Source organism: Stegostoma tigrinum, chromosome 32 (genome assembly GCF_030684315.1).
Source record: "Stegostoma tigrinum isolate sSteTig4 chromosome 32, sSteTig4.hap1, whole genome shotgun sequence".
Classification (NCBI taxonomy): Eukaryota; Metazoa; Chordata; class Chondrichthyes; order Orectolobiformes; family Stegostomatidae; genus Stegostoma; species Stegostoma tigrinum.
In genome coordinates this window covers 6,893,887-6,917,794 of record NC_081385.1, presented here as the reverse complement: position 1 = coordinate 6,917,794, position 23,908 = coordinate 6,893,887, and the positions used below count along the sequence as shown (strand labels likewise).

General features: G+C 41.7%; 1 protein-coding gene across 1 annotated transcript in view; it reads left to right on the top strand.

The window, feature by feature from the left end:
- htr3b (5-hydroxytryptamine (serotonin) receptor 3B) overlaps positions 1-23,690 on the top strand; it is a 34,540-nt gene extending 10,850 nt beyond the window's left edge. The window contains exons 2-10 of the mRNA XM_048561974.2: positions 1,759-1,916; positions 2,604-2,648; positions 5,856-5,965; positions 7,547-7,716; positions 13,413-13,570; positions 14,857-15,067; positions 16,750-16,950; positions 22,042-22,283; positions 23,529-23,690. Of these exons, the coding sequence (XP_048417931.2) occupies positions 1,759-1,916; positions 2,604-2,648; positions 5,856-5,965; positions 7,547-7,716; positions 13,413-13,570; positions 14,857-15,067; positions 16,750-16,950; positions 22,042-22,283; positions 23,529-23,690 (1,457 nt within the window). The remainder of the gene's footprint in view (positions 1-1,758; positions 1,917-2,603; positions 2,649-5,855; positions 5,966-7,546; positions 7,717-13,412; positions 13,571-14,856; positions 15,068-16,749; positions 16,951-22,041; positions 22,284-23,528) is intronic.
- Positions 23,691-23,908: the final 218 nt, after the last annotated feature.

Sequence of the window (23,908 nt, the reverse complement as noted above, 5' to 3'; positions counted from 1 at the left end):
GATATTATCAACACAATTTCACTTTTTGTAACTTTTACTTTAGTATGAATTTGAACTCATGGTTAATACATGTTGATTAACAGAAAAATGATTTAGAGGTAAACTTTATTTTAAATAGTTGGTCCAACAAAGATTTAACTTATACAATTGCAAACATGCTCCTTCATGTATGGAATTACATAACTACAATTCCATAATGTGATGTCTTTCATTCTTACAAGGTAGATCAGGTGTCCTACTTACCATAACAGTTTAGTCCTGCAGAACTTATGCATTTCTCAGGGCAATGCCTTGAGTAGAGTCAATCTGCAAGGTTTAAATTTAAACACAACTTGGCAGCTAATTGTCAATCATCATCTAACTGATACATTCATCATAACAATGCCGCTGTCAATCATTGTCTATTTGCTACACTCTCAGCATTCTCTTCCACACAGTATAAAATTTTGTTCCTCTCTACATCAGTATTCTTGTAAATGTTATAATAAATATAGGACAAAACCTTTTACAAAATGTGTCTTTTTTCAGCAATAATCAACAGCTTTAAACTTCATATTTCACAGGTATGAATATCAGCAGAGCACACTCTCTCCTTCAGTTCACAATTGTCCTAATGATGTAACTTTCCAGCATTCCTTTTCAATGCATCAACCAATAACACCATGGCTCGTGGTTTGATCATTTCTAGGAAAACAGACAGCTCTTTAATGCCCCAATCTTTTCACCCAGCTTCCCTGGTTTTAGTCCATTTTTAACTTGGTGACCCATTGCCTGCAAGTAAAACCAAACGCTTCCTGGGAGTGATTTGCTTCTGATCCAAACAAAAATTCTTTATGTTGCACCTTCTATCTCTGTCTGCTTTCTCATTGTGTTTATAGCTGTGGCTCCGCAGTCCAACTCTCCTCCTGTTGCTCAACATTTTGTCTGCAGCGCTCCTCTGTCCTTGCCAGTCACAGCCTACTTTAATGTTTAATGCTTCCAGGCCTATGATCATCACATCACATGGCACAGTATTTCTCAATATTTTGTACAGTGGCTCAGTGGTTAGCACTGCAGCCTCACAGCACCAGGGACCCAGGTTTGATTTCGCCCTCAGGTGACTGTGTATGTGGAGTTTACACATTCTCCCCGTGTCTGCATGGGTTTCTGCCAAATGCTCCAGTTTCCTCCCACAGACTGATGATGTGCAGTTTAGGTGGATTGGCCGTGCTAAATTGTCCATAGTGTCTAGGAGTGTGTAAATTAGGTGGATTAGACATGCATAATGCATGGTTATAGGGAAAGGGTAAGGGGATGGGTCTGGGTGGGATACCGTTCAAGGGGTCAGTGTAGTTGGACCACGCTGCAGGGATTCTATGATTCAAGAAAATCACAACTGATCAATCTACAATTGATACAAAGTCTTAAAAGACAGACACTTCAAAGCAATTACAAATGTTCCTTATCATACTGCTTCTAGAACATAGGTCATCTCCAATTGTGGAATAGTCTATAAATTCAACATTTCATGCTGCTGTCAGTTCTTTGATTGAGTTGAATAATTAGTCCTCCTACCTCCTTTCTGCCCAAAAGCCAAGATTGATTTTAGCTTTTCAGATGTTAACTTATTCTCCTTTCAATAGTTACTATTGAGTCTGAATACTCTCCACTTTTCACATAGCGTATTCAAGTTCATCATAACTCACTGTATAAAATAAATTTTCCTTGTATGGCCTCTTGTTCTTGTGCCAATCCCTTCAGTATGTATTGTATTTTCAGGAGGGTGTGCTTACACTGCATCCCTTCAGAACTCAACACTACATCAACTGATGGAAAAGCTACTGACAAACTATAACAAGGGAGTCCGACCAGTCAAAAACTGGACACAACCTACAACCATTTATATTGACTTTATCCTCCATGCTGTGCTGGAAGTGGTAAGTGTTCCCCTTAAAAGAAAATTGTACTCAAGATGCAATCATAAGTATATGTAATGTGAGATCAGGTGTCGTCATTTTGTTTACAAAGAACATCTGCATCTTCACTAAGTCCTCACATCAAAGCTTTGGGATGTCCCAAAGAGTTTTACAGCCAATGAAGCAGTGTAGAAGTGTAGTTAGGATTGTAACAGAAGACACACGTCAGCATTACCAGATGATTTGTTTTTGTCATGTTGACCAAGCAATCTGCCCTGGCCAGGGCTCCAGGAAGAACACTTTCTTTGAAATAGTCTCATGAGGGTATTATGAGAGAGCAAATAGGGATCTCAGGTTAATGGTTGATTCCAAAGCTTCCAACTCCAACAGTACAGCACTCCCTCAGCAGTGCAGTGCAGATTCAACTTGGACTTTGTGATGCGCTTGGAGAGATACAAGAACCCAGAACCTACTGGCACAAAGGCAAGGGCCATTGAACCTTGGCTGGCACTACGGGATTCTTGACAAAGGCACCACTATTATTCAATCACAACAAAGTCTGTCAATGTGAGCTATTAGATTTTGACTGGTAAGCTATAAAGACCATTCAGTTGATTTTCACAAAGAATCTCCTTAAATATTTGCAGAAATATTGACCTGAATAAATTTCCCTGCTCTTTACAAAAGCCTATTTATTTGCTATTTCAGGATGGTCAGAACCAAAAACTGAGGACAAATATCTGGTACCAGCAGGTATGTACAACATCAGGCACTCAATATGAGTTTGTAGATCTCTGTCAGACCATAAAATGTACAATGCAACAAGCTAAATGTTCTAGCAGGGCTCCTCATATTTGAAGCTTATCACTCCTTGTGTAACAGAGGGTTCAGACTGACATACCAGCACCAATGACAGGATTACTTTCTCTCAATAAAGGTCCCAATATTTCCGATTCCATTTTTAAGGAACAAAGCTGAAAGCAAATTCTTAGGGGTGACTGTTCAGAGAGGGTTTCTCAGGAGGCAAACGTTAATTATAAAACTAAGTACCTACTTCTCTTTCCCTTTACACTAGAATCCATTGCTAATGAACATTGGGTGTCAGCAGCACTGATCAGCTGTCTCGTGTTGCAAAAATGTGTTTCTGCCTTATTGTCATTTAGATTACAGCTTTAGTAAACAGTCATAAACTGATCATCAATGTCAGGGAAGTACTGAGTGTGTTGCACACAAATAAGCCTCAAGCCTATACTCTGGCCAATAATATTAGGCCCTCAAAACCACAATACTGTGGACACTATGCATCTTGATTTTTCACTTACGTCTCTTTTTCTCAACCACTTCCCCTTCTCCCTGTTGAATGTAATTTTATCACATGGTATCTTACTGATAGAGGAATAGATTTGAGTTACACAGAACTTTTCAGAGTCTCGGGATGCCTCAAAGTATTTCACAATGATAGCTGAAGTGCAATCATATTGTAACATAGGAAACAAGGCAGTGATTTGCACAGAGAAAGCTCTGACAAATAAAAAAGTGATAATAACCAGACAATCTGTTTTTGCTATATTGGTAGAATGATAAATATTAGCCAGGAGAAAGGAAACAGGTTATCTTTCTTCTTTCAAAAAGTGCAACTGGATCCGAGAAGGCAGATAAGACCTCAATTTAACATCCCAACCATCAGATATCATCTCCCAAACGCACGATCACTTCCAGCAGATGTATAGGAACACCACCACCTCCAAGTTCCCCTCCAAGACACTCACCATCCTGACTTGGAAATATATCACCAGTCCTTCACTGTCGCTGGATCAAAATCCTGGAATTCCCTCCCTAATAGCATTGTGGGTCAACCCACAGCAGGAGGATTGCAGTGGTTCAAGAAGGCAACTCACCACCACCCTTTCAAGGGCAACTAGGGATGGGCAAGAAATGCCGGGCAGCCAGCGACGCCCACAAAAAAAAGAAAAAGAGATAAAAACAGACAATGTCTCCAGTGAGAAAGTTAAGGCACATTGAATTGAGGGAAACTTAGTGAAATAGATCAGAAACTGGCTTTGTAAAAGTACACAAACGGCAGTGGTAGAAGTGATAATGGGAACTGCAGATGCTGGAGAATCCAAGATAATAAAGTGTGGAGCTGGATGAACACAGCAGGCCAAGCAGCATCTCTGGAGCACAACAGCTGATGTTTCGGGCCTAGACCCTTCATCAGAGAGGGGGATGGGGAGAGGGAACTGGAATAAATAGGGAGAGAGGGGGAGGCGGACCGAAGATGGAGAGAAAAGAAGATAGGTGGAGAGGAGAGTATAGGTGGGGAGGTGGGGAGGGGATAGGTCAGTCCAGGGAAGACGGACAGGTCAAGGAGGTGGGATGAAGTTAGTAGGTAGGAGATGGAGGTGCGGCTTGAGGTGGGAGGAAGGGATGAACAGGTTAGGGAGGCAGAGGCAGGCTGGGCTGGTTTTGGGATGTAGTGGGGGGAGGGGAAGAGCTGGGCTGGTTGTGTGGTGCAGTGGGGGGAGGGGACGAACTGGGCTGGTTTTGGGATGCGGTCGGGGAAGGGGAGATTTTGAAGCTGGTGAAGTCCACATTGATGCCATTGGGCTGCAGGGTAGAAGGCAGTTTGAGTGACAGGAAACCAGTGTTCAGAGATGTACCACAAGGATTAGTACTGGGACCCTTATTGTTTGTTACATACGTAAATGACATCGATGGAAATATTGGGGAAATGTTAATCAAATTTGCAGACGACACCAAGATTGGTAGAAAGATTAATAGCAAAAGAGATGGTTGTATGTTACAGGAAGATATAGAAGGATTGATCAGCTGGTCAGACCAGTGGCAGATGGTATTTAACTCTGGTAAGTGTGAGGAGACAAACTTTAGAAGGAGAAACAAAATAAGAGAATGTTTAATGAATGTCAACACACTGAGTAGCTTAGAGGAATATAGGGATCTTGGGGTAATTATTCATAGATCCCTGAAGTTGGTATAGCATGTGAATAGGATAGTTATGAAGACATATGGGGTACTTCCTTTCATCAGCTCTGCCATAGAATATAAGAGCAAGGACATAATGTTGGAGTTTTACAGAGCATTGGTTAGGCCACAGCTGGAGTACTGTATGCAGTTCTGGTAATCTCACAACAGGAAGCATATGTTAGAAATAGAAGGGGTTACAGAAGAGGTTCACCATAATGTTGCCTGTGATGGAGAAATTGAGCTTTAAGGAGACACTGGATTGTTTTCTTTAGAGCAGAGAAGACTGAAGGGACACATGATAGAGGTGTCTATGATTATGAGAGGTATGGACAAGGTGAATAGAGAGCAGCTGTTCCCCGTGGTTGAGGGGTCAAGCATGAGACGGCATAGTGTAGGAAAAGGGACAGGGGATTTGGGAAAAAAAACTTCTTTCACTCGGAGGGTAATAGGATTATGGAAAACACTGCCTGGGAAGGTAATGGAGGCTGGAAACCTTTAAAGTATATTTAGATGAGCACTTCAGATATCATAACAATCACGGATACGGGACAAGTGCAGGAAATTGGGATTACCGCTCTTTCAGTGGTAGTTTCATCTGTGCTGACTCGATGGGCTGAAGGGCCTTTTCTGCACTGTATAAATCTATGAATCTCTGAATGGTGCAACGTTCCCTCAGTACTGAACCTTAGTGGCAATCTGCATGTGCTGAAGTGCACAAACTACAGCGTGTACCGAATTCTCAGCAAATTGTAATAAAGATCATGAACTCCAGGTCAATTGCCAGCTTTGCACTCTGTAAGATCAAACAATAGAGAATGTGGCCCAGGAATTAAATTGGAAACCTTTGAAATTGGGGCTAACAGGTTGGGCCATTGATATCTCCAACACAACATCCTGCTGTTTCTGCTTTTCAGTGGCTTATTGTAAAGAACTATTTCAAAGCTTCCTCTCATGGGCTCCTTGATTTTTGCACAGGTATGGATGGATGAGTTCCTCATATGGAATCCTGCAAGTTTTAATGGCATCAATGAAATCTCACTGCCCGTTGAAACTATTTGGATCCCTGACATATTAATTCAGGAATTGTGAGTAACAGTTGTTTAATGAATAACAGATAAAGCATCCATCCCTAATGATTCATGATTGAATAGTTGTTTTCTTTTAACCAATATTATCAAAAAGGAAGATATGTAATTACATGCCATTCTTTTACAACATCCCAACACATGTGATGGTCAGCTTTCATACATGGCCAATGTTGTAATATAGGAACTTCAGGCAATATCCAACATCAGCAGTTCCATGAAGGGCGGGGGAGGGGGGGGGGGCGCCTTTCTGCAGGTCATGGCAGGAGTATGCACAAAGTTTTAGAGAAGATGTGAGCTTTTTCACCCACAGAGTGGTGGGAATATAGAACTCATTGACTGTAAGGGTGGTAGAGGCGGAAACAGTCCTCACATTTAACAATTATTTAGAAGTGCACTTACAATGCCAAGCCACGGAGGGTTATGTTCCAAGTGCTGGAAAATGGGATTAGAATAGTTGCATGCTTGATTTTGACCAGCACAACATCAATGTGTGAAAGGGTTTTTTTCTTTCCTGTGCTGTAGACTTTATGGCTCGATGAATCTTTTTAACAGAGGGAGGCTGTTGCACTTATAGCAACTGCACGTTTTTCTTGGTGGCCAGGAAATGGGATTTACAAGCTCACAGTCAATCTGTTTAGCCATGTTATGAATCACCTTCCACAGCTATCATATCTAGGAGTGGGCTTTAAACCACAGCATGTCTAAGAGGCAGACAACCCTATTACAATGCCACAAGTCCTCCTTCAGCATCTGAGTGACACGTAGCAAAGCCCCACAAATAGTATTGTGATAATGACCAGACAAAATGTCCTTCAGATGCTGATTGCATGTTAGCTATTGTTGAGGACACCAGGGAGAATGTAGGAGACTATTTCAAGAAGTATTGTTGGATCCTTTCCCTCAACATAAGGGAGCACTATTCCTTCAGTAAAGCATTGAAGTTAACGTCAAAACTTTGCTCAGGTTCCTGGAGGGGAACTTGAACCCTCAACCTCTCATCCATCAATAAGAGTTCCACCAATAAATTATATCTAAATGTTTCCCAATTGTCAATCATCAATACTTTAGGATCCTTGTTTACTGTGTCCACATTTATTTTGCCTGCCATTTACGTTTTGAATGACAGATTACAAACTTCACGAGGGTGAAGTCTGGATCCATTTTCATGGCCTAGTAATGTAATTGCAAGTTTATTACTCTAGATAATGTTCCAGAGACCCAAGTTCAAATCTTGCCATGGAAAATAGTGAAATTTGAATTCAGTGAAAATCTGGAATTATGAGATGACCATTAAACTCATTTGGCTCACTAACGTCCTCACTCAGTCGCGCCGATGTATGACTGCAGGCCCACAATAATGAGGTTGACTCTTAACTGCCCTCTGAGCAGTTATGCCCACTTATTGTAATTTTTTTAAAAAATGTCCATTCTCTACAGTTGTTCTTCCAGCTTTTTAACTTGCTTCACCTTCATACCTTGTTTCTCTGTTTCTAACCATTTCTCATGTGTTGATTCCCTGTGCCATTTGTTAGCAAGCTAGACATGCATTGACCAAATCCTGTTATTTTCCTCACACAGTATTGATGTGGGAAGATCACCTTACATGCCCTATGTGTATGTGAATTCCTCAGGGCATATTAAAAACTACAAGCCAATACAAGCCGTCTCTGCCTGCAGACTGGAGATATATGCCTTCCCATTTGACAAGCAGAACTGCACCTTCACATTCTGTAGCTGGCTGCATACAGGTGAGCAGAGAAAAAAAAAATCAACAGCAAATTGCATTTATACAGTGCCTGTAAGGCAGCCAAACATGACAGAGCATTATCAGACAAGATTTATTTCCAGGGACATATAGTCAACCAGAAACTCAATCAAAGCCAAGGAGCAACTTAAAAGTCAGGAATGAGGTAGAGGGGTTTAGGAAGAGAATTCAATAGTTTTGGCATTCCTTTATTGTATAATCTCTCACAGCTCTGCATCAAGATTTGTTCCTTCACACACCTGAGGAAATGTACATTATTAATCTGTACCTCTCCCCATCCTACATTTATGAGAGAGTCACTGGTTTACTGAGCAACAACACTCTGTACCTTTTGGTCAAAAGTAAATAAGAAATTAAAACGGAGAGATTTGATGATGATAATACAAAATTGTTTGAAGCCTTTAATTGATTGTCACTGGCCAAGGACAAATAGTAGATCCTCAAACCAGCTCATCGTTGGTTCAGCAATGTCACATTGTTATGATAATTTCTGCCAAAGTTCAATCAGGACTTCAATTTGTGTTTGGAATTGCTGCATCTTTCTGGAAAGTAATGTGGGGTTTAGAATAAGTTGGTGGAGAGAAACTGCTTTCATTAGAAGGTGAATCAATAACTAGATTTAAAGTACATAGAATGAAGAAGTAGGGGAAACAGGGGAACAGCCCATTCTGTCTGCACTGACCACGATGCCATTCTAAATTAATCCAGTCTGCCTGCACATGGTCCATACCCTGCTTTTCATTGCTTATTCATGTTTCTGTCTAAATGTATCTTTAACCTTGTTGCCGTATGTGCTTCTCCCACCTTCCCTGGCAGCACATTCTAAGCACATATCACTCTGCAGAAAAAAATTTGCCTGGTGCATCTCCTTTAAATGTGCCCCCTCTCACATTAAAAGTATACCCTCTAATATTTAACATTTCCATTCTGGAAAAAAAAACTCTAACTCTCCACCATATCCATGCTTCCCATAATTTTGGATACTTCTATCAGATTGCCCCTCAGCCTCTGATGCTCTAATAAAAACAATCCAAGTTCATCCAACCTCTCCTTGTACCTAATGCCCTCCAATCCAGGCAGTGTCCTCGCAAACCTCTTTTGCATCCTCTCCAAAGCCCCTGCATCTTTCCTACAATGTAGCGGCCAGAACTACCCACAGTACTTCAAAATTGGCCTAAGTGAAGTCGTATGCAGTTGTAACATGAATTGCCAACTATAACACTCAATACCCCACTCAACGAAGACAGCATGTCATGCACCTTCTTTACCACCTTATCCACTTATGTTACCACTTTTAGCAAGCTATGGACTTGCACCAAGATCCCGCTGTACATCAACACTCCTAAGGGTCCTGCCATTTTCTGTATACTTTTCTCTTTGACTTCACACTTTCAAACTGATCTTTTCCTGAATGTGTCATTTGACAACCTTCCTCACTATCCACAATTCCAGCAATTTTTGTGTATTCTGCAAACTTACTGATCAGACCACCTACATTTTCATCCAAATCATATGTATTGCAAACAACAGAAATCCCAACACAAATTCTTGCGGAACACCACTGGTTACAGTCCTCCAGTCAGAAAAGCACTCCTCCATAAGTGCCTCATGTTGTTTATGACCAAGCCAGTTTTGTATCCACTCACTGTGGATCCCATGTGGCTTAATTTTCTGCACCAGCCTACCATGAGGGACATAACAAATGCTTCACTGAGGTCCATGTAGACAACATCCACTGCCCTACAGTCTTCAATCATCTGTGTTACTTCTCCAAAAAACACAAATTTGAGACAAGACCTCCACACAAAAGTCATACTAACTATCCCTAATAAGCCCATTCTTTTCCAAATGCAAGTAACTCTTCTTCCTCAGAATCTTCATCAATAATTTCCCTACTACTGTTGTAAGGCTCACTAACCTATAATTTCCTGGATTAATCATGTTGCCCTTCTTAAACAAAGGAATAACATTGACTATTTTCCAGTCTTCTGGCAGCTCACCTATAGCTAAAGTGGATACAAAGATCTCTATCAAGGTCCCAGCAATCTCCTCTCCTACCTCCCTCAGTATCCTGGATTGATCCCATCAGTACCTGGGGACCTATCTATCTTAATGTTTTTCAAGACTCCCAACACCTCCTCCTTCTTAATATTGACATGCCCGAGAACATCAACATACCCTTCCCTAATCTTACCATCATTCCATGTCCTTCTCCTTAGTAAACTCATTAAGGACCTCATTCACTTCGTGTGGATCCAGACATAAATTCCATTCTTTGTCTTTGAGTCAACCTACCCTTTCCCTAGCTACCTTCTTGCCCCTAATATATGTATAAAATGCCTTGAGATTCTCCTTAATCCTATTTGCAGAGGATGTTTAATGGCCCCTTTTAGCCCTCCTAATTCCTTGAGTAAGTTCTCTCCTGCTTCCTTTATATAGCTCAAAGGCCTTGTCTGATTTCAATTTCCTAAACCTCACATATGCTTCCTTTTTCTTTCTTTTGGTAAGATTCTTGTAAAGAAATGTCTCCTAAGATCCTTTCAGTTGACTTCTTGTCACCATATAATATTTATAACACTCAATGTCACTAAAACAGCTAGACACCATCAGGAAAGAGCAGCCCACTTGATTGGGAACCACATTGACATTTAGATTGGGAACCACATTGACATATCCACAAGGTACACAGCATGAACTCACCAAGGAACCTTAGACAGCATTTTTTCAAACTCATGACGACTTCCATCTAGAAGGACAAGGGCAGCAGATACATGGCAACACCAGCTGCAAGTTCCTCTCCAGACTACTCACCATTTTGACTTGGAAATATATCACTATTCCTTCACTGTGGCTGGGTCAAAACTCTGGAATTCCCTGCCTAACAGCATTGTGAGTCTGTACAGAACATGGAATGTTATGGTTCAGAAGGCAGCTCACTATCATCTCTTTGAGGCAACTAGGAATAGACATAAATGCTAGCCTAGTCAATGACAACCACATCCCAGGAGTGAATTAAAAAAATTATGGCCCCTTATAAGTGGAAACAGACTTCTGTAGATAACCTATCAGCTCTTTCCTTGTTTTATCATTGAGAGAATATGATAAAAGATTTTCCATAGTCTGATAAAGTAAATAAGCAAAAATCTGCTTTTGCTGATTAATGGATTGGCGACTAGAGGGGATAAATTATTACATCCATTCAGAGAAGCTAATAGAATTTTCCTTCTTTGTGGAGAAATATTAGGGTCAAAACATGGAATGCCCAATGGTGGAGGTAGCATCCAAAATAGTTTTTCAAATGTAAAGGTATAAATTGAAGAAAATGTCTTTTAAAGTGTTGGGATGTGTGGCAAGAGTGTGGAGAAAAGGACAGGACAACGCAGATTGTTCTTTCATTGACTTAGCAGAAGTTTAATTGTTCAAATGGTGTCTTCTCCTGCAGCTAAAGCTTCTGATTTATTTTACAGAAAATTCAGTTGCTCCTTTAGATATTTGTTAGTCTGACAAAGTCGAGGCCAGGAGAAAGTAGTATTGCACAGAATGCATTTTGTGAAGAGGGTTGTCAGGTCTATTAAAGGGTCTTATATCCACAATGAAAGAAAGACAACGGTAAGCAAGCACCAAAAAGAAAAACTCAAGCCCATGTGGTGCAGTGGTGGTGTTCCTGTCTCTGAGCTAGGAGGCCTGGGTTCAAGTCCTACCTGCTCCGAGGTGCAAATAGCAACAGTTTAATTAGAAAATATCTTAAAAAGGTCATCTTTCTGGGGAAAACAGTTCAGGTATCAGCTCTGACTTTGCAGCAGTCTGTCTATTCTCTATCTCTTCTTACCTGGTCCTCTGAAAATAGTTCTTGACAAGAATCTGACCAAAAGAAAGATAAAGGAAGCATTTGTGAGGCTTAGGAAACTGAAATCGGATAAGACCCTTGAGGAATATGTTCAAATCCACAATCCAGTTAAATGTCTTCACTTACGATCAATTTTCCATTTCTACTTCTATAAGAGGTGCCTCCTTTATCTTACCTTTCTCAATTACAGTCTGCAGCACTTATGGTGAATACAGATTTTTTTTTAAAATGCCACAACTTATTCCTGTCAGACCTTTATGTATAAGAGAAAGGACAACTTCTCCATGGCAAATGAATGATGAAAAGCCCATCTAGATTTTCATGGAGAACATTGCTGCTATACATAAATGCAGTGATAATTCATAGTGCCTAAAATGGCAACATCACTCATGCAGACACAGTCCAAAAGGTCTGCTGACTATCACGTGACAGGCCTCAGTAAGGGTCTGTGTAGGGGCCCGTGACATCATTGCATTCTGTGTACAGGGAACATAAGCATGAGGAGCAGGAGCAGGCCATTCAGCCCCTCGAGACAGCTTGGCCATTCAATACAATCATGGATGATTTAATTACGACCTCAATTCTACTCTCCTGCCTGATCTCTAAAACCATTCAATTTATTATTAATTAAAAGCCTGCCTATCTTTCCCTTAAATTTACTCAATGTGTCAGTGTGGTAGTGAGTTTCACAGATTCACAACCCATTGAGAGAAGTAATTCATCCTCATCTCAATTGTGAATTGCTCTCCACAAAAACAATCACCTCTCATTCTAGTTTGCCACATATGACAAAACTTCCACTCTACCTCTACTTGTCAATCCCCTTTAACAACATATTTCACTCAATTACATATCCTCTCATTCTTCTAAATTTGAAAAAGTATAGGACTAAATTGCCCAATCTCTCTTCATAATACAAACCCCTCGTCTCTGGAATCAACCTAGTGAACCTCTCTGAACTGCCTCCAAAGCAATTACTTCCTTCCTCAAGTTAAGGGGACCAAAACTGTCCACAATATTTCAGGTATGGTCTCATTAATGCCTGTACAGTTGCCCTCTCATTTTGTTCTATTCCTTTCACAATAAATGCCAAAAGTTATCAGCAGCAAATGCGCAGCTAATGAGGAAGTTCAGGCAGAGTCTGAGTAAGTAGGACAAAAGCGGGCGCAGAGCAGAGGACCTCCCATGTACCCGGAATGTGGAGGCATTCACTGGGACCAAGCATCCTTTTCTTCTGGGAGTGATGGGAAGGATAGAGGAAATTTGGGAGGCTGCATGGCAAGTGGGAGAGAGAGAGAGAGAGGTGCAATAAAGAAGAGACTAACTTCAAGACAAAATAAGATTTTTTTTAAATTTTGTTGCATTGGGGTACTCTTTTTCTGATCCTACAGCACCATCTTTAGACAGACAGCTGCTTCTTATTGTCTAAAAATGTCGCCGAGTTGGATTCTGCTCCTTGCACCACACAAAAATGGTGTTCGTAGGACACTCTGCTGACTCAGAAAGAGACACCAAGCTACATGTTCAAAGATTTAATGGTCAGGAATATCTTCACAGGGGCTTCTTCTTGTTCAAAGTCTTGACTTTGGTTACTTTGCTTCCTGAATAAAATACTCAGATAGTACAATAGTCATTATAGTCGCTGTGCAAACTCAATTCAGTTATAGATTCACAGAATGTTTCCAGCACAGAAGGAGGTCATTCTGTCCATTGTATCTGTGCTGGCTCTCTAAAAGAGGATGCCACTTCCCTGCTTTTTCCCTACAGCCCTGACTATATTTCCTCATAGGATATTCACTCATGTGCCACCTTTCTCTCCTCTCATTTTGCAGTAACTGATATCAATCTCAAGCTTTGGAGAAGCCATGAAGAAATTGAAAATAACACTAGTGCATTTTTAGATGACGGTGAATGGGAACTCCTCTCTGTTCGATCCAAATATGAGAAGTTGTATAATGAGGGGAGGGAATACACTCAAATTCAGTTTAATGTAAGTGGATGTGAGACTTCATGGTCAATCTTTGTGCAGAAAGAATGGAGACACTGCTTAGTTATTATTTTGTAATTAATGTATTCACCATAAACAATTTCAAAACCACCCATTAATCCAGCAGGGGTCTGTGGGGTTCGGTGGCTTTTGAAGTTCTTAGCCAGGAGATGGCGTAATTGAACCACAACATCAAGAATTTAAACAATTCCGTCAGAACTTCAGTTCCTTTTTCACCTTTGAGCATACAGTGGAGGTCTGACCGAGAGCCATGGACAATAGTCAGCCCTTATGCACAGCACACACACATGCACAAAAGCAGATGCATGGACACACACATACGCATGTATTCATGCATATATGCAAACACACATGCACACAGACAAGCACACATGTGCACATGCACACATATGTTGTCGAGCACATACACCTACATACACACAGAGACATGAATGCACACATACATGCACATGTGCATGCACACACATGTGCAGGCATGCATACTCACATGCTCAGGCACCTACCTACCCACCTCCTTAGGGAATGTTTTAGAGTGGAGAAGGTTTCTCTCAAACCATCCTCAGGGAATCCTCTCCTTTATCCCCTTGAAACCCAGGAGACCTGGCTTGGGTCTCCATGCAGGACACCTAAAGATCTTCAAATATTTTATCTGTTAGATCATTGATTCTGGTGAGGGTAAGTGTGGGGAAATGATGGCCTAATGGTATTGTCACTGGACTAGTAATCTAGCAAATCTGGCTCTTGGGTCATGGGTTCTAGTCTCAGCCAGGTAGCAAGTGGCATTCTAAATTAAATGAATTAAATCTGGAATTGACTAGTCTCAGTAATGGTGACCATTAAACAATTGTTGTTAAAACCTATCTGGTTCACTCGTGCCCCTTAAGGGAAAGGAAATCTACTTTCCTTACCTGGTCTGGCCTACAGGTGACTGCACAGCTGCAGCAATGTGGTTGGCTCTTAACTGTCTTTGAAATGGCCTAGCAAGCTGCTGAGTACAAGGCAGTTAAACATAAGCAATAAAATGCTGGCCTTGGTAGCAATATCCACATTCTGGGAAAGAATTGAAAACAAATGGCTGTGTATTCTCAAAGAAAAATTGGATCTTTGACCCACTGTAAGGGCCCCTATCCATGTTGCAATGACAGGTTGGCTCAGAGGGCCATTTCTGCAGGGCCCTGGAGCTCATTCTACAAACCTCTTACCATCTCACCTCCCCTCTTAAAGTGAGTGGCAAAAATAACAAATATTCACTTCCCTTTCCAATGCAGGTTGTAATACGACGAAGGCCATTGCTTTACGTGGTCAGTCTGCTGCTGCCAAGCATATTTCTGATGCTGGTAGATGTGACCAGCTACTTTCTGCCTCCAAACAGCAGTGGGCGAATAACTTTCAAATCCAGCATCCTGCTTGGATACACCGTGTTTCGGATGAACCTAAGAGATGACCTCCCTGCTACTGCAATGACTACACCTCTCATTGGTAAAAGGCTCTTGTGTTTTCCACACATTCAGCAATTCTTTAAAATTAGCGGTGAAATAGAAATGAGCAATCTACATCCACATTCAGGTATATTCTGGTGGCAGAGTTTGGAACATAGAAGTGTAGAAGCAGATCTCTGCTCAAATTCAACCCAAATATTCAGATGAAATGAGAACAGAAAACCCCAGCCAGGCAACTTTGGTTACAGGGGCTCCCCGATTTACCTTTTTTTCATTCATTCATGGGATGTGGGCATCGATGACTAGCCAGTATTTATTTCCCACACCTAAATGAAGCAATCTGAATTCAACAGCAACCAAATCTGGGTAATATCCACACTTGGGCTGATAAGTGGCAAATAACATGTGTGCCAGGCGATGATCATCTCCAAAAGAGACAATCAAGGGAGTTACCATTGATCAGAAACACAACTGGACTCGCCACATAAATGCAATGGCTACAAGACCAAGTCAGAGTCTAGGAATAATGCGACGAGTTACTCACCTCCTGATTTTCCGAAGTCTGCACACCATCTATAAGGCATAAGTCAGGAGTGTGATGAAATATTCCCCCCTTTCCTGGAGAGGTGCAGCTCCAACAACACCCAACAAGCTTGACACCATCCAGAACAAAGCAGCCCACTTAATTGACACTACATCCACAAAAATCCACTCCCTCTATCACCAACATTCAATAGCAGCAGTGTGTACTGTCTACAAGATGCGCTGCAGAGAAACTCACCAAAAACCCTTAGACAGCGCCTTCCAAACCCAAGACAATTTCCACCTAGAAGGACAAGGGCAACAGGTGTGTGGGAACACCACTGTCTGCAAGTTCCCCTCCAAGCCACACTTGGAAATATATCGCTGTTCCTTCACTGTTGCTGGGTCAATATCCTCAAATTCCCTCCCTCAGAGCATTGGGGTCAACCTACAATATGTAGACTGCAGCAGCTGTAGAAGGCAGCTCACCACCAGCTTCTCAAGGGCAACTAGGGATGGGCAAAAAATTCCTGGCCAGCCAGCAATGCCCATGTTCCAGGATCAAATAATTAAGAAGTCAAACTTACAAATGTGATCCCATACAGTGGTGTAATATTTAAAGACTTGACATGTGAACATCTCTTGTACTTCTCAACAGCTACTGTACATTGTCCTGCATAATGTTCCGACTTGGTACAAATCCTTTTGCTAACAGACTCCAGGATGGAACCCATTCACAACCTGAGGACTATGTGTACTGCTGGGATGTTGGTCAGTCAGTTTTATTTGTTGCTGATGAAAGTCCAGTTTCCTTGGCCTCAGAAAAAAAAACAGGTGAAAGGAGCCTCACAGATCCTTCATTTAAATATATTCACAGCGCTTCTTCTGGTCCGAGCATAGCTGGAAACTGTGTTGTATCTTCCTCTGCCATGAGCACACTTATTTACCTGAGCACCATCTTGCTCCCTTTAAAATCTCTCCCTGTTTCCTAAACTCATATCAGCCAGTCAGTAGTCTCTCCCTAACTCCTTCTGTCTTTCAGGCTAACTGTTAAGAGGGAGGGCAACTGAAAAGAACTTAAAGTTAAAACCTACAGTTGCATGTTCATCAGGAAACAAGAAATGAAATGCTAGGTTATGAGCATAAATATTCCTTCGCTTGTGCAAACCTGAACATCTGCCTTTGATCTCCCATTTTCAGGTGTATTCTTTGCTGTCTGTATGGCCCTTCTTGTGATCAGTTTGGCTGAATCAATTCTAATTGCAAAGCTCCTGAGCATGAGTGAGGAAGCTGAGCCCAGGACAGATGTCTCCAAGTGTTGTGTCTCGAAGCTGATTTCTTCAAACTGGAGCACCACAGACACTTCACTTTGGACCCAAGAAGTCATCTGTAATGACAGTGGTGAGAACTCTTTTACTGTTTCAAACATTTGTCTTTTATTTTGCTCTCAGTTCCCACACAAGTTCCCAACACTTACCCTTCCACTTCTATCCCTTTTTTCTATCTTTCTTCTGAGCTGAATGGGCACAGCTACTCTTCATCACTGCCCAGAAGTGATTATTATCACTTGGCGGGGGTGGGGAGTCAACTGACTATTGGTTTACATAGCCATCACAATTTAGTCCAACTTGGATCCAACTAGGGATGTGGGCATCACTGGCTATCCTAGCGTTTATTGCCCATCATACTTGCCCTTGAGAACTTGGTGGTAAGCAGCTTTCCTGAACTACTGTAGATTATGTGCTATAGACCCACAATGCTATTAGGGAGGGAGTTCCAGGATTTTGACCCAGTGACACTGAAGGAACGATGATATATTTCCAAGTCAGGATGGTGAGTGACTTGGAAGGGAGCAAGTGGTTGTGTTGTCACACATCTGCCACCCTTGTCCTTTGAAATTGAAATGGTTGGAGTTTGGAAGGTGCTGAACCTTGGTGAACTTCGGCAATGCACCTTGTAGGCAATAAACACTGCTACCACTGAGTATCGTTGGTGGAGGGGCTAAAGGTCTGTGTCAAATCAAGTAGGAGACTTTGTTCTTCTTGAGTGTTGTCAAGTCTCCCTGGCTACTGGGGAGTATTCCACTACACTCTTGACTTTTACCTTGTAGATGATAGACTGACTTTGGGGAGTCAGGAAGTGAGCTACTCGTTGCAAGATCCCTAGGTCTGGCCTTCTATTGTAGCCATTGTTTTTGTATGACTTGTTAAGTTCAGTTTCTGGTCAAGGGTAAACACCACAATGTAGATAGCGTAGTATTCAGTGATACTGATATCATTGAATATCATGGGATGATGTTCAGATTCTCTCATTGGAGATGGTCGTTGCTCAGTACTTGTATGGCATGAACATTACTTGCCACTTGTCAACCCAAACCTGGATATTGTCCAGGTCTTGCTGCATTTGGACATGGACAGCTTCAGTTTCTGAGGAATTGCAGATGGTGCTGAACATTGTGCAGTCATCAGTGAAAATCACCTTTTCTGACCTCATAACATAGGGGAGCTCAGTTAGGCCATTACCCTGAGGAACTCCTGCAGAGATTTCCTAGAGCTGAAATGATTTACCTCCAAAAACCACAACCATCTTTCTATGTGCTAGGTATTTTTCCAACCAGTGGAGAGTTTTTCCCCTGATTCCCTTTATTCCAGTTTTACTCAGGTTCCATGATGCCACACTCAGTTGAACACAGCTCTGATGTCAAGGGCTGTCACTCTCACCTCGCCTTTGGAATTTACCCATTTTGTTTATTGGTGAGTGAAAGCTGTAACGGGATCAGGATCTAAGTGGGCCTGGCAGAACCCAATCTGGGCATCACTGAGCAGGTTATTGCTGAGCAGGTGCAGCTTTATAGCGCTTTGATAACACTTTCCATCATTTTAATGATGATCGAGAGTAGACAGATGGGGTAGTAATTGGCAGGATTGGATTTGTTCTGCTTTTCAGGGATACTTACTATCAGGGCCCATCTTGCCCGATATTTAGCACTCTTGAATCCAGTGGACTGGCGATGGCTGGGTGGGGCATGAAAGTAGAAGAGGGGGAGTTTGATTGGAAGGGAATATTGGACCACTTGTCAAACTCTAACAATTGTTCATTTTGACAGCGAGATTGCAAGGGCTGTCCTAGAACTGAAGCACCATCGGAAAACCTCTGGAAATATTATATATTCGGAGGGTGTGAGAATGAAAACAGGTATCAGATTTGTTGTGACAAGCATAATCTCAAAATATGTTAGCATATAAAGCCAGGATGCTCCAGGGTATTGTATTTGGAAGCTGTGTAAAAGATTGAATCATTCATAATACAAGGAGGCTCCAATGGAGTTGGGATCTTGGGGCTATCTTGCCAAGGAAAAGGATGTTTTATTTCTTTATCATCACACTTCCCCTGCGGAGATTTGTATGAAAGGACTCACAGCTGATGAATAAACTGACAGGTCAGGAAATGTGGCACACCCTCACATCCCGCCCCCGCAATAACCGCCCTAAGAGAATCCCCCTTGTCCTCACATACCACCCCACCAACCTCTGGATACAATGCATCATCCTCCGATACTTCCACCATCTGCAATCCGACCCCACCACCCAAGATATTTTTCCATCCCCACCCTTGTCTGCCTTACGGAGAGACCACTCTCTCCATGAATCCCTTGTCCGCCCCACAGTCCCCTCCAACTCCACCACACCTGGCACTTTCCCCTGCAACCGCAGGAAGTGCTACACTTGCCCCCACACCTCCTCCCTCACCCCCATCCCAGGCCCCAAGATGACATTCCACATTAAGCAGAGGTTCACCTGCACATCTGCCAATGTGGTATACTGTATCCACTGTACCCGGTGTGGCTTCATCTACACTGGGGAAACCAAGCGGAGGCTTGGGGACCACTTTGCAGAACACCTCCGCTCGGTTTGCAATAAACAACTGCACCTCCCAGTTGCGAACCATTTCAACTCCCCCTCCCATTCCTTAGACAACATGTCCATCCTGGGCCTCCTGCAGTGCCACAATGATGCCTCCCGAAGGTTGCAGGAACAGCAACTCATATTCGGCTTGGGAACCCTGCAGCCCAATGATATCAATGTGGATTTCACAAGCTTCAAAATCTCCCCCTCCCCCACTGCATCCCAAAATCAGACCAGATCGCCCCTCCCCCCACTGCATCCCAAAACCAGCCCAGCTCGTCCCCGCCTGCCCTAACCTGTTCTTCCTCTCACCTATCCCCTCCTCCCACCTCAAGCCGCACCTTCATTTACCACCTACTAACCTCATCCCGCCTCCTTGACCTGTCCATCCTCCTGGGCTGACCTATCCCCTCCCCACCTCCCCAAATATACTCTCCTCTCCACCTATCTTCTCCTCTATTCATCTTCGGTCAGCCTCCCCCTCTCTCCCTATTTATTTCGGAACCCTCGCCCCACCCCCTCTCTGATGAAGGGTCTAGGCCCGAAATGTCAGCTTTTGTGCTTCTGAGATGCTGCTGGGCCTGCTGTGTTCATCCAGCTTCACATTTTGTTATCTTGGATTCTCCAGCATCTGCAGTTCCCATTATCTCAGGTCAGGAAATGTTCTTTCTTTCTATTGTCATGTTCATATCAGTTGGCAGAATGGTTGGACATGCACAGATTTACAGCTAAAGGATCAGTCTTCCTCCACTCATCAAAATGAGGAGTTTACAATGTCAGTCCAGAATTTAAGCCTGATAATTGTTAAATGAGTATGTGCTCAAGGAGAATGCGAAGGAAATTTTATCTCCCTATCATTATATTATCCCAGGGTTTGCTCACAACGGGGCCCTGGAAAAAATCCAGTCTCTGCACAATCCTAGAACATTAGTAACCACTGGTTGAATAAATGTTTTGAATTTTACTTCCATCTACTGTGAGTGTCTAAAACGCAAACATTTGTAAAAAGAATTTGCATTTATATAACCGCTTCCACATTGCCATAATTTCCCAGAGGTCTTTACAAGCAAAGTAATCTTGAAATACAGTCATTGCTGTAACATAGGGAAATGCAACTGTGGACTTTCATACATCAACCTCCTAGAAAATGCTTTGACAAATGATCTACTGAGCTGTTTCATTGAATGTTGAGAGACAGAAATTGGCCAGGACTCTGGCAAGGGTTTTCGTGTACATCATCAAAATATCATAGGAAGACTTCTTCAAAATGTCTTCCTGAAAGAGCAGACAGAGCATCCACTTAATGTTTAAACTAAAGACTAAGACTTCTGACAGCGTGTAGCGCTCCCTCTGCACTGCTACACAGTGTAATCACAGTGTACCTTTTGCTAATTAGATGTTGTAAATGGGGCCCATTTTTGAGCCCATTCGCAAGTTGCTAAGTATGCAAGTTGGAACGTAATGCAGAATGATATGTTGGCTCTTTAAAACTGCATTGTTGTGTGGGATCACGTTTGTAAGAACAAGCATTTTATAAATCAGGACCCTCTGTGTTAGGAATGGGACTTGAACTCAAAACCTTCTAGGTCACAGAAGGAATACTACCAATTGAGCCACACTTGGCACTCAGCTCTTACCAATCTGGTTGAAGCACAGGTAAATGGAGTTTACTTAGTTGAGGAAGCTATGCCTTGACAGCCTGATTCCTACGTTTCACTCTCCAACTTCCATAGCTCGTGAATTTTCAAAAGTTGTCAACAGAGTGTCACAAAAGCAACGCCTTTGAATAGGCACGTACCCATAATTGAAGTGTTTAAAATGATTTATTGGTGAGTAAACTGAGAGAAAAGATTTCTTGTGATGAATTGGAGAGCACAAAGAGGCAAATGACTAAAATTAGAGCAAAGACATCAAGTGGTATGGTCAAGAAGCCCATCTTCACATAAATTGAAGTGAAAATCTGTCCTCCAAGGAGCTGTTAAGGTTGGGTTGTAGTTGAAAATTTCAACATAAAGATTGATAACTTTTGTAAAAACTCAAAGAACTGCAGATGCTGGGAATCAGAAACAAAAGAAGAAAATGCACAAAAAGCTCAGAAGGTCTGGCAGCATCTGTGGATTGAAATCAGAGTTCATGTTGAGGGAGGACTTTGAGGAAGGGTCACTCAACCCACAATGGTAAGTCTGATTTCTCTTGCTTTGTGTTTGGAAAATGTTTTAAAAGCTGTGAAATCAATTCAGGGAGATATGCAGAGTAGCCATCATCTCAACATCAGGCAGAAGATATTCAAAGTTAGAAGTTATGCAATGCCAGTTTATAGCCCAACTGGTATATTTGAAATCACAAGCGTTCAGAGCACTGCCCCTTCATCAGCTTCACCTGACAAAATAGCAGTGCTCTGAAACCTCATGATTTCAAATAAACTTGTTGGACAATAACCTGGTGTTGTGTGAGGTCTGACTTTCTCCAACCCAGTCCAACACCAGTATCTCCACATTGGAGATACTCAAGAGGCCGAATGGTGCACTCTTATTCCTGCAAAATCCAAAGTCTGCCTAAATGCTTGTGTCTTTATTATTTAATCAAGTTTCTGACAGTGATGCTGAAACTCCTGGACAACATGAAGATAAAAATCTCAACAAAGAGGCCCGAGGTTTGCAGGCCAAAGAGCTCCCTGTGAAAGAGATACTGAAGGAGATTTCTTCAATCAAGTTCTACTTGCATGAGACAGAAGATGCAACTGATCCTAAGAATGACTGGCTGGCATTTTGTTACAGATTTGACATGTTTCTTTTCCGTGTGTATTTGGTGATACTTGGAGTTTACACTGTAACAATGACCACCCTCTGGCTAATATGGAGTTACCCTTAGACCCCAAGTACTAAGGCTGAACCAAGAAAAAGTCATTCTTTACATTTTCCCCTTTCAGATATTTCTTGTTCTGTTTTGCTAAAATTTGGATTACCTGGGATTTTGGGAGGAAGCTCACTTTAATGAGGAAGGGGCTGCTGAGTGGAGAATGTGTTCAGTCCGAATAGTTTGTTTGTGACTAGACCAAGATGATTTGAGAAATTGTTTAGTCACTTGGACAGTTTCCCTCTTTATCACATGAGAGATCAGACAGTATGATACAAAGGACTGAATGGCCTCATTCTGGGGTGTACTATCACCATCAACTAGTGAGAGTCCATCTATTATCCCTTGCAGATTCTCCAATTTAGGTGGCTTTTTAATCCTTTAAAAACTATTCTGTCAAACTGCATGTTCTGAAATCATCTCCTGAATATCCATCCAGTGACCCTCAATGGCTAAGTTTCTCAGCAAGAAGCAAGTGTTGCTGCTTCATTCTGCAGACTGGGTTTAAATTCTTGTCTGCAAGACAAATCAATAGAAAGCCCTCATAACCTGATGGCAGAACAGATTACATATCATGATGCATGTTTAGAGAAACAATATTATCTGAATACTGTATAACCATTCACCATAAGGTGTATATAATAATGGGAACATTAAAGTGATTTTAAATCTGACTAAAATGATTTCAAAGCCATTTGGAAGTTTTTCTGCTTGGAAACATCTGATTGAAGGCTGAAGAAAATACACAACAGACTCAACTCTGTCTTACAAAGGAGAATGTATTAACCTGAGATCTTTTTTCAAACGTTTCTGCTTAGATGCTCTTCACAAAACGGGTTTTATTTTAACCTCATTTGGTGGACACAAATTATTTGCCCCTTTTGCAACTTTCCCATTTCATTTTCCAGTTTTAGTCAAATGTATAAAATGAACTGTTAAAATACTTGCCCCATTGTTCCATTGAAAAGATTATAACAATGACAGCAAACAAGTCAATTACTCCAACACTTTTAATATAATAAAACACCCCAAGGCTCTTCACTGAAAGACAGTGACCAAAAACTTGATCAGAGACACAAATTTTATCAAGCATTCTAATGGACAAAAAAAATGAAAAGATTCATGGAGGTAATTCCATAAGTTAGGTTCCATCCAGCTAAAAGTACAGCTGCTAACACTTATCCAATTCACTATGCTTTCCTTTGATTTTCTTTGCAGTTTCAAATTCTAGGTGTCACCTATGTCCATGTGAGTGGTGTTGCAGTGAAAGATGTTGCAACCAATAACATCACGAAACAACGACTAGCTGCAGGACATCTTGGTGTAAAGGAAAGGATTAAAAATATTGTTGCTCTAGTACATTGTGCCTGCAGTAGGTAAGACATGGACATGAGCCTGCAGCTACCCATGTTATGACCTGAAAATCCCCAACTAGTGAACAATATGAGACAAAGTCAACTTTTATTCAGTCTTGTATTTATTTCTACAGTGAAACATTACCAGCATTTATCTCCTTACACAACTCCCTGACATTTCACTGCATGTCATCTATATATGCCTAAGTGAAACCCTAATGCATGCTTCCAGTTGCATATAAT